At 45.5% G+C, this 15,246-nt stretch overlaps 1 protein-coding gene across 1 annotated transcript in view; it reads right to left on the bottom strand.

Annotated features, from left to right (window-relative positions):
- The window catches only part of LOC126532195 (uncharacterized), a 60,882-nt gene that overhangs the window by 34,996 nt on the left and 10,640 nt on the right, over positions 1-15,246 (bottom strand). Inside the window, exon 3 of the mRNA XM_072288389.1 lies at positions 250-393. Within this exon, the coding sequence (XP_072144490.1) occupies positions 250-393 (144 nt within the window). The remainder of the gene's footprint in view (positions 1-249; positions 394-15,246) is intronic.

The following is a 15,246-nucleotide window of genomic DNA, read 5'->3' as shown; positions in this document are numbered from 1 at the left end:
TATATCTGAAAACCCTTCGCTAATTACGTGGAAGTCACGTACACGTTGAAAGAGGTGCGGTGGCTAGGCACAAACGTCGCGTCGTAACCGGAGCTTGGCAGCACAGGAACTGCAATAAAACTTAGCTACTGCGATTTCCGAACGTTTGCTTGTCGGTTCTAGTACAGGAGCGTTAGCTGGGTGCCGCGGCCGTTCACACTTGCCTTTGTAAATGGAAATGCACTACGATGAGGATGCGGCGTACGTCACTTGAGAATGAACTTCTTCCAGAACCGGCAGTGGTCGGCGTGTAGCCCTTTGCCCAGCCGGAACCGCTTGGGACTCAGTTCCATGTGCACCGGGTTAAGTTCCGAGAAGCGAAGCCACGGCGTGCCGTCCATGGCTGGCGGCTTGCTGCGGGTAACATTCGGGACAAGAAAAGAAGTATCAGCGTATACTCACGAGCGATGAGATGCCGTGGTGCGCACGGTGGCCTACAGAAGCGGGTATTCTTTAGTATGTATCTTCATATATATAAAACATATGTCTGTGTATCATATATATATATATATATACACACATATATATATATATATATATATATATATATATATATATATATATATATATATATATATATATATAGCCAATATATATATAGCCAATATATATATATATATATATATATATATATATATATATATATATATATATATATATGCATATCTGTATCTGTATGTATTTTTAGCATATAGCTTGAGCACAGAAGTTTCGTTTTTCCATTTCATAATGTTGGCAAGAAATTACAGCCTGAGGAATTGCTAATGGTCCTTGGTATATTAGGCATCAAGGCTGTTAGTTCATTTAGTAGAAGAAAAGTGTCGGTTAGCCTTGTCGGCCTTGTTCTAAGGCGACAAAGAACTACTTCCTTGAAACGGTCCCTGTGCCTACAGGGTGTCCATTCTGTTAGTACTGGTTGCAAGATGTGGAGTTTGTTGTTCGTCAGTTCATCCCAGTCGAGTTGACAAGATTTATGGATATTCGCGTTAAAGTGCAATCTATGGTCTTTGTGTGGTATGGGGAAATAGCTTATCGATAAATCTCTGCCTATATTTGCTAACGCGTTGGCTCTTTCATTTTCTTTTATATCTATATGGCTCGATAAAACATAGTTTGTTGTCCATTGCATAAGTCTGTTGTTTAAGCATACAAACTGAAATAACGTAGGGTCTCTCCGTTGACACAGTGCTGGACACGTCTGGGATAGTCGATTCTGCACAGCGGTGTATACGAAGCTGTGTCCTCTATGTTGTAGTCTGTGCATTACGTTCAAACTGGGCTACTTGTCTGGACCTTGCCTGTGCTAGAGCTTAGTACAAGCGCAGTAAAAACGACGTGTGGTATCTATAATTGCCAGATACAGCCAAGTGTTCAGAAAAGTTTATGAAGAAACAATCCCGGTTACTATCCAATAATGCGTTCAGCAGGCTTTGGGATTTGGTTATTTGTGGCACTATGATTGCACTATGTGTAATGTGTGGCGTTCTCCTTACCACCGTGCCTTACCCGTACACGGGAGCCAACCGGTACTCCGAACGCCACTTACTCAAGAACCATAGGCGCAGCATCATAACGACAGCGTCTAAAAAAGCTAGCTGTGGCGAGGGAACAATGCGGGAACGCTTTTCCTACCACCGTGTGATACAAGTGGTACCACCAGTACTACCTTATAGGGTTTCTAACGCCGTGCTCTACCGACCACACTATTTGAGGGATCGGCCCACGAGAACGGTTCGACAGCCACAACAAATTGCGGTTAGTTTTCAAAGAATCCTAAACGCATTAAAAATGTTCGAGCATCACTGGGCGTGTGGTAAATCGCTCCGTTGTTAAAATTATGCAGATTTTCATTAATTTTTTCCTCTTCATATATATTGTAATGTGTGCGTTTGTACATGCGAGATGTTTCTGTACAAAGAAAATCTGGATTTAATGTGACGACTTCCATTCCTATACTTTTCCTTGGCGCGTTTCACAATTCCTAGCAGCGCTCCGCCTGCGTTATCACTAGAATCAGCGGGTCGTGAGTGGAGGGGTATGAAAACAAATGAATAGAATCGAGCGAAAGCTATCCTCGTACGTTATTCTGGTTGTTCTGGCCTTGATGTACTTAATCGTGGTTCACAGCATTTCATCCGTCAAATGCAATAATTTTATTGTGTTCTTTGTCGTTTGCCGGTGGCCCCGTGATTCCTAGAGTTGTTTTAATGATGCTTTATAGCTGATGAGCCGAGGCAATGAGCATACATATACGTGCATGATTATGGACAGCGCTAATAACGAGTAAAAAAAAAAAAGAATTTACGCAGGACGAGTGGCTCCACGTTGAAGAAAAATGAATCGATCGCTCACTCACTCACCTAATCGCTCACTCCTGCTACCTATTTATCTGTCTGTCTAGCTGTCTGTCTGTACGGCATTTCTTTCTATTTTTCTATCTTTGTATTGTCTTTGTCTGTCTGCCAGACACATGCACAAACTGACCACCACCTTGCTAAGTATTTTGTTATTGCTCCGTACTGAGCGCTTCGCCACAACTCCTGCAAAGCCGACCTCGATCTTTTCCTTCGTCCCAGCAGCAAAGCACGTCCGCAGAGCGGTTATATAACCGCAGAGAAAACAAGGCCGCCTCAGCGGGCGCGATCGAGTAACCTTGCGCGCCAAGGGAGGGGAAAGCGGTGGCCGCCGGCTTCTGTTTAACAACCGCTGGCTCCCTCCTCTTCAGCCCCTCCTCCTTACGACGCGGAGCACGTGGTGGTAGTTGCCGGACATTTCCTCGAGTGCTTCCGGTGGCGAGGAGGAATGACGCGAACGGGGATGGCCTGGCCTCTTAGCCCCAATTTGGTTACGGCGGCGGGAAACGATGGCGTTCGCTCGCAACGACCATCCCGGTATATTTGACTTTCCAGCTCATCTTCACCACACCAGTTTTCGCAGCTTTAGTGAGTGCGAGTATTTAAATCATAGCTTTGAAGAAAATAGTAACTGATATAGTCAAGGAGTCTTAGTCTAGGCTCACTCGGTCTTTCAGTTGTAAACAAATTGTTGTTTAAAAGATACGCATCGCTTCTCGACGACACTGACTTGACGCGAAGCATTCAATTGCACACTCTAGAGTCGTATAGCGTCCGTATTAGTGCTTCTTTTGCCACATGTGGGGTCTCATCTAATCACTTGCTCAGTGAAGTCACTCATTCACTATGACCTATACAGACTAAAGTACGTGCTGTGACCGGTGGGCTTGTTTTGGCAACATTTAGAATTTATGTTTTGTTTTACAGCTGCTTTATCTACCCGATGACACATTCATCAAAGCTATCTTCTCTGCAATGAGAATCTTCGTGTGGAGAACCCGCTCTTGCAATAGATTTTCATAGAAGTACAGACGAAGCCATGTTTCGCCACCAAGAGCGTAATTACGCACTTAAATGTAAGCAAATTTTACCAGGAAGATGATAGTGAATAAAAAATAAGCACGGAATAAGCTAACACAGGAGAAAATGCGAAAATGCATCCATGCGAAAATGCATCCTAGTGATTCTGGGATTGGCACTAAGCTGGCTGAACCGCGCTTTGGAGACATGGAACCTGTTGGCGATGCATTTTCGGCATGGCGGCGTCGCGTTCCTTCAACACCGTACGATGAGTGAGTTATCAGAACCAAAGTACGTACTAAGAAGTGGGATATCTTATATATCTTATAGCATGCAAAAACGTGAAACGTACGACGTGCTTCAACTGGGAAAACAGTGTAGAGGAGATAATGCTGTCGTTACTTCTTTTGCAGCAGCGCGCTACTATATGATGCGCGGACTCCATTAAATGACCATCATGGATTAACTAATAAGTTAATGTTATACCGCTGTTAACCATTTATTTGTTTGGGCATATGTTTGGACTGCGTAACTCAAGCTTGCTGGCTTACTCGAAGCACAGACGCTTAGTATTAATCCTGAGATTAGCACCAGATTTAACAGATCTCTCCCCAAGCATTACGAAAAACGCACTGACGTGTCGGGTAATATATCCAAGAACATCTACCCTTACGCAATACCGGACGAAGCTAACAAGAACACCAATATATTTTCCGGCGGCGTTTGAGAACGATTACCTCGAAACTGGCTTCGACATCAGAATTCATGCCAAGTGCACATGCCTTGAGCGGTGACTGGCTTCCACTGCGTGTGTGCGAATGCTTGTGTATAACTAATTATGAAGTTGACCAGCAGAATTTGGTTCGTTATTAAATTGATTAGTGATCAGCATATACTTACTAACATCAGTAGCCGTTGTTAATGCTTTGACGACAAAATAAAGACATTATTATTTCCACTACAATGCGTATAAAAGGTTTCGTTCTTCATGGCAGTTGAGCGTAAAGTCGCTGCATCACGCAAAATAGAAGCACACGCGAGGCGTTCGCCAACGCGCCACCTTAAATAAGACTGGAAACACGTTTTGTGAGGTTGACGCATAAAAAGAGGCGCCTCACCACGAAGCCTGATAACGCTTTAGCCATGTGCCGAACGATTGTTGATTGAATTAAAAAACTAAATATTGTATTTTACGTGCCGAAACCACGACTTCATTATGAGGCTCACTGTAGCGGCGGGAGTCGCAATTCATTTCGAACACCCGGGGTTCTTTATAGCGTGCACCCAATTCACGCTTCCCGCGCGTTTTTCGAATTTCGCCTCCATCGGAATGCGGGCCGGGTATCGAGTCCGCGATCTTGTGCTGAGCAGCGCAACGCCTCAGCCGCTAAGCCACCGCCGCGGGTAACGATTATTGGTTGTTGCGTCACTGAGTAACAGGTTAGTAGTGTGAGAAATTAAGACAATCGAGTACAAGGTGTGCCAATATGAAAGGGAACACCAGGGTTTCTTTCAAAGTCGGATATCTTTCTTGTTTCTACGCTGAAGTAAAAAGCTCCATCGTAAGGATTCTTCGTCGCGTGAACAATAGTATCATTCAGGAAAGCTGAAATTGAATCGCTTATAATAATCGCTATTAGAACACAGATTAGATGTTCCGTTTTATGTTGGCGAACTGTGCACGTTTCAGGTGGATCGGACACGTATAAGTTAGTGCGGAGGGTAACTTCCGAAGTAACCTCGACTTTCTAAAAGATGTTGGGTTTCGCCCGTCCGGCTTACAACGCTCTACTGCGAAGACTTTTTTTCTCCTCATCTCGCATGCATGTACTGGAAAGAGAGCTATGAGTAAGGCGCACGCTACGGTAGTGCCCGTCAAATGATTTGGTCTGATCTGGCGCGCTCCATCGCTCCACGTGCCGTCTAACGGGGGCGTCACCCCCAAACCGAAGAAACCCAGCACGCAATCATTTAGCCGGCACGCTCCTTATATTAGAGAACAACGCGACGTATACGAAGAAAGGCTCCCGCTCTCTACGCGTTCGGCGCTCAGCGGCACGGAAAAAACGCCGTGACCTCCACGAATCCCACGGAAGGTGAACTAAGCCGAGCCGGAAGTAATCGCGCTGGCTCGGGGCATGCAGACGACCCCTTGGTTCCGTTCCCACTTCCCGGTCGCCGGTACAGCAGCCACCCACACAAGCGCACGCGTACTGGCGCGCGCGCGCGTGTTCCAAGAGCGCTTTCTCGCTGCTTAACCCGAGGCGCGTCGTGGCTTCATTGACCAGTCGGCACGTGAGCCTGCCGTAGGGAGAGCTGGTCCCTTCCTGTCGATTCTGTGCGTCTTATTTGCCAAGCGGTCGACGTCCTTTGTTTTCACCATCACCTCGTTTTCTTCTTGTACCCTGTCGACGACGCCCTCGGCAACAAGTTCGAGGGGCGTGGCTGTAGACACCCGTAGAACTAGGAAGGGGGTCGCGGCTTATGACTCGTGCGGTTATTAGGTTCGGGGAAGCCTGCTATTGCCAGCAGCTTGCTTATAAGTCGAAATGATCCCGCGCACTCGTTCTCACGACCTGATTATAGCTGGCTCGATTGATTGAACGACGGAAGCGTGCGTTGTAGATTGCTTGGTCGGGTATAAAAAAGGAAGACAACGGGCGAGGTCGGTGACCTCCCGAAAGAAGCGTGGAGGCCAATTTTTTTCTAAGTGGCCGTGTCCAAGCGAACTTTCGCTTTGTCTCCCAGGAATTTTCATTTACTCGCATGCTTGTTGAGTTAACTGGCTGTTGTAGACTCGACAGAAGTACCTTTATCGTACGCTAATGAATAATCGCCATTGAAAATTTAGTTTCACCACATTTCTTGCATCTTCAGAATTGTGAAAAGCATATAGCTGCATAACAAATTAGGAACTTTGAATTCAGACAGTTTTCTGGGGGTTACAGAATGGGGATTCCATGCGAGCGCTCTGTAAAGGAATTTGAGATGCTAGATCATCGGTTATTTCATGTCTAGCATACTTAGATGGCATCTATAGCGAGCCTGATTTAAACCAGTGCGAAAAACCACGAAAGACGTGAACCCGCTACATGACGTCGCACTGACACCTAGATCAAACAACCAACAGTATGTAACTTCCAAGTCTTTTGTGAAGTTGAAATTGATCATAAGTAACGGCGCTATAATTAAGTATATGTCACGTTAGAGCATATATGGTTTCATTCCGTGATTATCAAACATAGATGAACCTATTCAAACATAAGAGTCACTAACGAATATTTGGTTGTCAGTAATCCTTTAACTTACTGTACGCAAGAACAAACAGAGTTTACGCAAACTCTGTAATTATGCATTTAAGAGTGATTGACTTATTGTCTGAACAATTGGCGTAGTTAATAATTAATTAATTATTTAATTAATTAATCAATTAATTAATTAATTAATCAATTAATTTGTTACTTCATCCGCCTGTCAAGGTACCCGCCGTAGGGTGTACTTAGCTGTAGTGGTTATGGCGTTAGGGTACCGAGCACGAGGCAGCGGGTTCGATATCCAGCTTCGGAGGCCGCATTCTAATGGGGCCGGAAGGCAAAAAAAAGAAAGGTCTTCTATTGTGCTTCCCATTGCTCCTCGGCAAGCGCAATAGAAGAGCTTTCTTGCGTGCCGGCCTTCTCTCCAGCACTGACCGATACATCCAGACACGGGCCCTGGCACGAGCTGAACACGTCATCGAGAAGCACAGCCTAGCAGCCTACGTAGCTTAGCCTCCCCTTACCCCTCACCCCTTCGATTAATAAAGTCACTCATTCACTCTAATGCGCTTGTGGTGAACGGTAAGTTGGTCAAAATAATCCGGAGCCCTCCTCTACGGAGTCCGGCCTATTAACCCACTGTGAAATTTCGAGACGTCATAAACTCCACTTTTTAAAAATTATTAAACTGCCAATGTCGATTGCTCAGCTGCTATGGCTTTTACTGCCGAGCACGAGGTCACGGGTTGTGATACCGGGCCTCATCCAGGTGGGGGCGGGATGCCAAAACGCTCACGTAGCATGCTCTGGCTGCACGTTGGGGACCCGAGGTGGTCGAAAATAGTTTGAAACCTCCCACTGCGGCGTGGAAAAGTTAGCTCCTTGTGCAGTCAAGCTCAGCGTAAATAATAAATCACTATCTCTCATTCACTGATATCTAGCGGCGCGCAAGACCGATGCAAACGCGTACGTCCTCACAAAGCAGTTCTCGATGAAGGTGCGCTATGGAAACATGTGTGGGTGCGTGTTTGCGGCAGCTCGAGAGTTCTGGAGAGTGTGTGGGCACCTCGCATTTTTTTTCCTGCGCCCCTGACTGGACGACCTGAAAACGACTACCCATAAGGTTTTGCTGAAGACGGCAACGGCGATATAACAGATTGCATTAGAGAAGCCAGTATTTTTACCCATCCTCTGGTCTGTTTTGAGTGTCACTTTAGCCCAATCCTCGATTCTTTTGCCATTGCTGCTTTCTTTGCTACACAAAGCTGCCTAAGCAGACCCTTCAATCCAGCATTGGCCGTCTGTATGCCTCTGATTGGGGCCTCCGCGATGGACCTGTTCGGGTCGCTTCTTGTTTCGCCTGACCCCAAAACGCGCCGGCGCTCGCTGCGGGCTCGGCGAGGCGGAAGAAATGACTGAACTGTGATCCACGTCGTGTCTTCGTGTCGAGGAAATCTCTAGCGATCTGCCTATTGTTTGGACGACAAGATGTCAGTGGTGGTACAAGTGGTCCCCACCCGACCCCTCTGCTATCTTATATCGCGTATGATGCGCGCATATATAATTATAGCGCGAGCTAGCGGTCGTGTCTCGTGGGACTATACGTGGAAACTTCCGTTGTTACGCACATGGTACGAGCCGATGTCGTGTGATCTGACGTACGACTTGCCCTACTAAATAAATTAACCAAACAAGTTGCTACGTGTTGGGACATATTAGAAGCACAAAAAGATAATAATAGTAACACCGAGCTAAGTGGAGTCGTCAAAGGGGTTGACGTTTCGGTTCCCTACCAGTCGATATGTTTTACAGTTATCTATTTCATGCTGGTTCCGACATGCTACGCCTACATTCAGACACCGCATCGTATCATGCATATCGTGCACCGTGGTGAAAATGTGTTTACCGTGTCCGTTGGAACATGTCGAAAACATACATGTGCATGTAGGTGCGATTACTCGTGTACGTCAGATCGCACGGGGTATCGCACCGTGCGTCTTCTGCATTAAGATCTTCGACGCATTCGTGGAGTCATACATCTGTTTCACACCATCGTCGTGGATATGATATGACCGCTGTATGGACGAGGTTTTAATTTTAAATACGAAGTGAGGAAAGCCGTCGACTTGATATTGTAATTGCAGAGTGCTTATCAGATGGTTATCAACGAGAAATTAGAAAGAAGTGTCCTTCTGAACACAACAATTTATTCGCCTACCACAACTGCGCAAACTGAGGCTTTACAGAGTTCTTAACGATGGCGAATAGTAGATGGGCACAAAGTCGCCACTAGTTGGGCTACATAACTGTAGGAGGTGGGCGGGCATTCAGCGCAGACAAATTACGACGTGTAATTAGCTAAATATAATAAGCCATTTACCGTTTGAGTCAAGAATTTAATAAGCACGTTATAACTGATAAGTTACAAACATTTTTGTGCTCAAGGAGTGTCGGTTTAGCAAGAGTAGTGCCACCAGCACCATTCACAAGATATGCGTCTCTAAAATGAGACATGCATTCAGTCTTTCTGCATTAAATGAGTGCAAGTTTGCTTTTAGTTTCTTGCACGTTGTGGTTTGTTTCACAGTTACTGTCACTTTCAGACGATATTTAGCTATATGCTGCAGGCGACTATTAAAGCTTCTGTATATACTAAAACAAGAAAGGCATGACATAGTGCGGATTTTAGTCATGGTACATGAAATTCTGGTTTTGTTTTGACAAATTCTTCATTATTCTTTAGAAATCTCACAGTAGGTCACCTGAAGCTTGTAACCTACGACACACATTATACTTGAACGTATAACTTTTCAGGAGCAGTAGGCGTTTATTATGTGCAAGACTACATGGCGTTATTAAGTAATACTGATACCCCCTAGTCACGACACTTAATAACGCAGTCGGAAAAGTCTGCCACAACAGCTTTACTAAGCTTGACGCACCGCACTAGTCTCTACATGCTGGAATAGAGTGTTCAGGCAGGGACGCTAAAGCGAAACAATAGATCAGTTTAGACTAATAAAGCATTATTTGAGAGCACTGCAGGCAGTCATTTCAAAATAATAGCTTGATTATTAGATGAGAAAATGAAGGTCGAAGTATCAGTACTTGAACTTCGCGCCAAAACCCCGACGCCGGTACGTCAGTGTGACGTCAGGGATTCCAAAGTATGTTTTCGCATTTGGGCCGCGTTGGCTGAGTAAAGGTTTCCGAAACTTGCCATGATTAATATCTGGTTCCTTTAGAACACAATGAAGTCAATTTGTACCGCTATATAATTAAGTAGGCCCTAGAAGATGCCATCAAAATCCATGACGTCACAGCGACCAGGTGCGGGAACTTCAAGGAGGCGTCGCCACCCGCCTTTCATTCTTGCGCTTTTTCTGGCTTATCGAGCGTCTTATCATAGTAAGAGTGGTGTATTTGGTGTCCTAGAGAGGTAATTTACTGATGCACAAGATATCATTCTTCTATTTAGTGTCCCTTTAACTAACTGTAATGTTGGAAACCATATTTAGCACCAGCGAACATGGACAGAAGGGAGACGACACCCTTCTGTCCTTGTTCGCTGGTGCTAAATATGCTTTCCAAGTCGGCTTACCGACACGCCCAACAAATGGCAATGCTGTAACTTTAATCGAGTCACAGCTGGCCCTGCAAATACTGCAGCCGCTAAACTACGTACGCAGAAACAGCTTATAATCAATAATGGGCGTCAGTTACAATAGGGAGTTACTCTGCGAAGGCCGTCAGCCAGGTGCACGATGGCAAGCAACGCCCAGACCGACATAACCACCGGAACAACGGGTAGAACCTTGCCTGCGCGAACACGAATTGCTTTGAAGTAAGAGACGCCCCCGGCTCGCGCACTATTTTTCCATGACTTTCAATCCGAATACGCATTTCGATTGTCGCTGACATGAATACATGATGCTTGCTGTCCGCAATCCGTCGCAAAACGCGAGAATCTATATTTCACTAGCACGAGTAAACTGAAGTTGGTCCTTCTCTCCGAGCTGAGATTAATATTTTTATGTTCATGTTACCCATAAAGCAGCAATCATAAGTGCTTCTGTGAGATACCATTCCGATTCACAATTGGCATACTACCATGATCACGAAGCCTGAAAGGCATCACAAACGTAAATCTAAGATGATATCCCATGACCACATGCTGTCCTAAAAAAACGGGTTCGCATGTTCGTGGCATAATAATGTGAAACCAAAGCTTCGTCAACCCGCCGTGGTTGCTCAGTGGCTATGGTGTTGGGCTGCTGAGCACGAGGTCGCGGGATCGCCATGGTGGCCGCATTTTGATGGGGGCGAAATGCGAAAACACCCGTGTACTTAGATTTAGGTGCACGTTAAGGATCCCCAGGTCGTCGAAATTTCCAGAGTCCTCCACTACGGCGTGCCTCCTAATCAGAAGGTGGTTTTGGCACGTAAAACCCCATAATTTAATTGAAAGCTTCGTCCCACAAAGGAAAGTGAGGAAAGCGACAGCAATAGATAAAAGAAGAGTATGAGGCTGCCGAGAGCTATCTGTTGACGCAGCCAACTGTTACACACGTTCTTCGCGTACTCGTGGTTTCCTCATTTTCTCTTCACCATGCAGTGTATCTGCGGGGCTGCCTCCACCAGTTACAAAACGCACTGCAAAGTTTCTCCTCCTCCGAATTCGTGCGCTTTTTCTTTTACTGTTTTGTTTTACCATTGACGTATTTCCTGCTTCTGCATTTTTCCCAGACGAGACATTCGCAATGCCCGCCGGAATCCCCGCTCGCGCGCCAGATTACGCGCGGCGTGTTGAAATGTAAATCTGGCGCGACGTAAGAGGAGCCTCCGCCGCCCTCAGGGAATCGCGGAAGAGGAAAAGAAAACGACACGTTTTACTTCCTCCACGTGTGCGCGCATCAGCGCCTCGGCTGCCTGAGCTCGTCTTCTGCCACGTGGGTGACAGAGGCGTTTCCGTCACGCCGCCTTCCGCACATTTCCCAGGGCGAAGTACGGCACTAGGCGCGATGACTTCTTCAGTGTGAAAGACATCGGAAGGAGAGATTATACATGTGAATAAAAACGTGTAACTGAAGAAGGGGAAAACAATGTCCATATATATGCGCGAGTTATTCAATACTTGATAGTAATTCCTTGCAGCTGCTGATAACGGACTTTATGGAGCCCCGCGCCGCCTTGTGGATATTAGAGTTGCATGTGGCGTAGATATGCACATGCATGTTATGTATGTATAGTATATTTATATGTACAGTATGTTATTATGCCATTATTACGTATGCTAGACTCGTCTCTCACAGTTTTTGTACTGCGTGATTCTCCACCGTCACTACAACGTGGCAATATGTACAGCATGTTTATGGGTATATGTTAAGTGCACAACAATATCAGAGCTACGACTAAGGGTGCATATGAAGGAGCATATGTGTAAAGCTCTATCTCTTTATGAGACAAAGGGTAGCGGGTTAAAAATATTAATTACAATATGGCCTCCGTCGTCGCTATCACCGTCACCTTATTAATGCCCACTTCAGGATGAAGACTTCTTCCAGGAATCTACCGTAACTCCTCTCTTGCCTCACCTGGCTCTACCCTCTGGTGTCTTCGGCTGCATTTCACTTCCCTCGTCACCAGGGCCCGTATTTACTAAAACAGTTTACACTAGAATTGTTCGTAAGAATGAATTTCGGCCAATCGCACAGTGCTGGATATATTATTAGAGAAGGTGACCGACAAATGGCAGTGATCCCTTACACGAACGAAATGATTCGTGAATTCATCCGCAGTTTTGCTATTCTATTATACCCTGATTATCTGCTTCACGTGTTGCGTGACGTCCCCAACTTCACTTCTTTTGATCTCGACTAGAACATCAACAACAGCAACGCTCACTTACTAATCTAAACTGTCGTTTTCAGATCTTCTCATCAGTCTCAGTACCAAAGCTCCTTGCGCAGCCTTCTTTTGTGCCTTATGGCTTATTCTAGTGGTGAATTAACAGCGCACGTAAGATAGCGCATCCCATATTTGCCGATCAGGAATGAGATCGGTCGGACGTATTGAAAGGGACTTGCTTCAATGCCGCTAATGACACATGTCATCCTCTACTGGAGTCGAGAAAATTGAGTTCAGGACAACGAACATGTGGGGCCGTGCTAACAAAGCCTCTAAATCGTAAGATTCCATTGGCCAGCCTCCTTCCCTAATAATATGATTAGCATTAGAATTGGCTGGAAGTTGCACTTACCAAAAAATTGTAGAGTAAGAGGTTTTTGTGAATGCGGGCCCTATTCTCAAGCGCTCTACGACAAAGCAGCGACAAATTAACCAGCGCGCTTTGTCATAGTGGCTCCGCAACCACATCTTGCGCCTGCGAAAGTAAGGCGCCGACATAACCTCGCTTTCGTGCACCCAAACGCATCGAGGCTGCAAGTGCCGTCTAAGCGCACCTGCCGGACTGCCGAACGAGTGCGGAGTAGCAGAGAAGGAATGGGAGGAGGAGGAGGAGGAGGTGATCGCAATGTGGATGTTCGTGGATCACGGAAACGGCATCATTTGACACACTAAATCGTTCGAAGCGCTCAACTTTTTCATTCCCCAATGAATCCATGCAGGCCCAGCGTTTGTTCGATCTTTTATACACAAACAGAGCTGTTCTATTTGAAGGAGGCAGCGTGTCGCTTCACTGCGTAACACACTAATGCAGATCAATCATTCAAAGAAAGAAATGAAAGAGAAAGAAAACACATGAAAACAATTTTGTGTGAACACTCCAAGAACAAAGAAACAATTAAGACATAGAAGAAAATTAATAAAGGGAAAATGAGACATTAAGAACATGAGAACATCCTTAATATTCATGACAGCATGAGAACATCCTTAAATGTCCGCACGTCAACGCAGCTGCACTGGTGAAATGGAGGGCAACTCTTCTGTGTGCTGCGCTTAGACGTGGAAGACATTTCTTGACTATTGGGGCGCTAGAGATATGAAATCCCACACTGATTTCTATTCTAGCGGTTAGAACTTGAAGAAAGAATTTTGATACACACACGTGACCCTGCTTACTCAAGACTTCTGCCGTGGCAATTGATTTGTAGTTGCAGTTGTGTGTTCATTTGAGAAATATTGTTTCCCACTCTCCCTGGAAAGCCGAGACAAAGTAAAGAGAATAGCGTGAGTTGTGCACCGTCGATAAAGTACAGATGGACATCAAAATGGCGCGGCGCCCTCGTTCGCCGGTTTCACGACTTCCACTCCTGTGCACCTAGTCGGGCCGAGAATTTGGGTGATCCAAAGATAACTGTGCGTGGGGAAAGCGCCTTGTCGCAGGCAGCACCAATGTTCACAAGAATTACCAGCGCCTGCCTCGCTTCCGGTAGTAATTACCGAGACGCTCATTCTGAAGCAGGTGATTGCGTCAGAGTCAACGTCCATAGATCGCGATCAGCGCCGTCTGTGTGCGTAAGTGAGATTCTTGCGTAAAACAAATGGCCATAGAAAGAGCACACATTAACAAGACAACGCTTGCCCTTTGTATGTGTATACTCCTCTCGTGGCGTCTGTTTCTCGCAAGAATCTACTATTTATTGTTATGCGCTAACTAGCCATACTATATGTTCTTATGTTCCCCCTTCAGGGTAGCCAGCCGGAACTACCTCTGGTTAACCTCTCTGCCTTTCTATGAATCCTTCTCTCTCTCTATCTTCCCTGCAAGGCGGTAGGGGATCACCCGGTTTGCCACTCGCCCACCCATTCCCCCGAAATTTTTGTGTTAGTATGCGGCCTTAATAGTCCCCCTCTCCTATTCCTCCACCTTCTCGGTCAAGTGGACCGAGAGTTGAGTTGAGCACTTTCCACATGTTTAGTTTCTATAGTGCTTTCTTTTCTTTCACAATTGTGACATACTGTTGCTCTTCATTACTTATTGTGCTTAGTTTTCACACACATTTGTTTAAATGCCCTTTGTCATGTGTAGATTTCTTTCACTTTAGGCAGCGATGATTTGTTTGGAACATGTGCTAGCTTGCGGCATTTTGATAGTCTGAAGCACTTCACGCTAATTGCATGCGATGTGGTTCCGAGCTGACGTGTCTGTAGGAAATACTAAGAAATTTCCTTCGCAAGCAAAATGAATCGAGAGTGTCATAATATTACACATGTAACGCAAGAATGCTGAGGTTGCGTGTGTACTTCTTGAGAAAAAACATAGCCTAATGCGACAAAGACCTTCAAACCTTTCAAAATCGGCATGTTAATAGCCAAAATGCTTAGATACAGTATGCGAGTTCACTCTGGCATTATCGTTTTACTTTTTTGTCGTGTGTCCTAGAATAGTACTAGCTCTCCGTGGTGCTCTTCAACTGTCATAACGCTAGATAATGGTTAAATTTGTACGACGGAGGTACTTAATCAGTACTTGGAACTTAATTAAAAAATACAAACGAACTGTCAGGGCAAAATGCGCCTGCTAAACATTGTTAGTAGCTCCCAAGGGATCAGCCCTCTTGTAGCAAACAGTAAGAAACAATAGGCCGTCAGGTTAGTTGGATATATCTCCCATCTCA

The sequence above is a fragment of the Dermacentor andersoni genome, chromosome 5, assembly GCF_023375885.2.
Source record: "Dermacentor andersoni chromosome 5, qqDerAnde1_hic_scaffold, whole genome shotgun sequence".
In the NCBI taxonomy this organism is placed as follows: Eukaryota; Metazoa; Arthropoda; class Arachnida; order Ixodida; family Ixodidae; genus Dermacentor; species Dermacentor andersoni.
The sequence above is the reverse complement of the archived record's forward strand: the minus strand, read 5'-3'. Positions and strand labels throughout refer to the sequence as shown.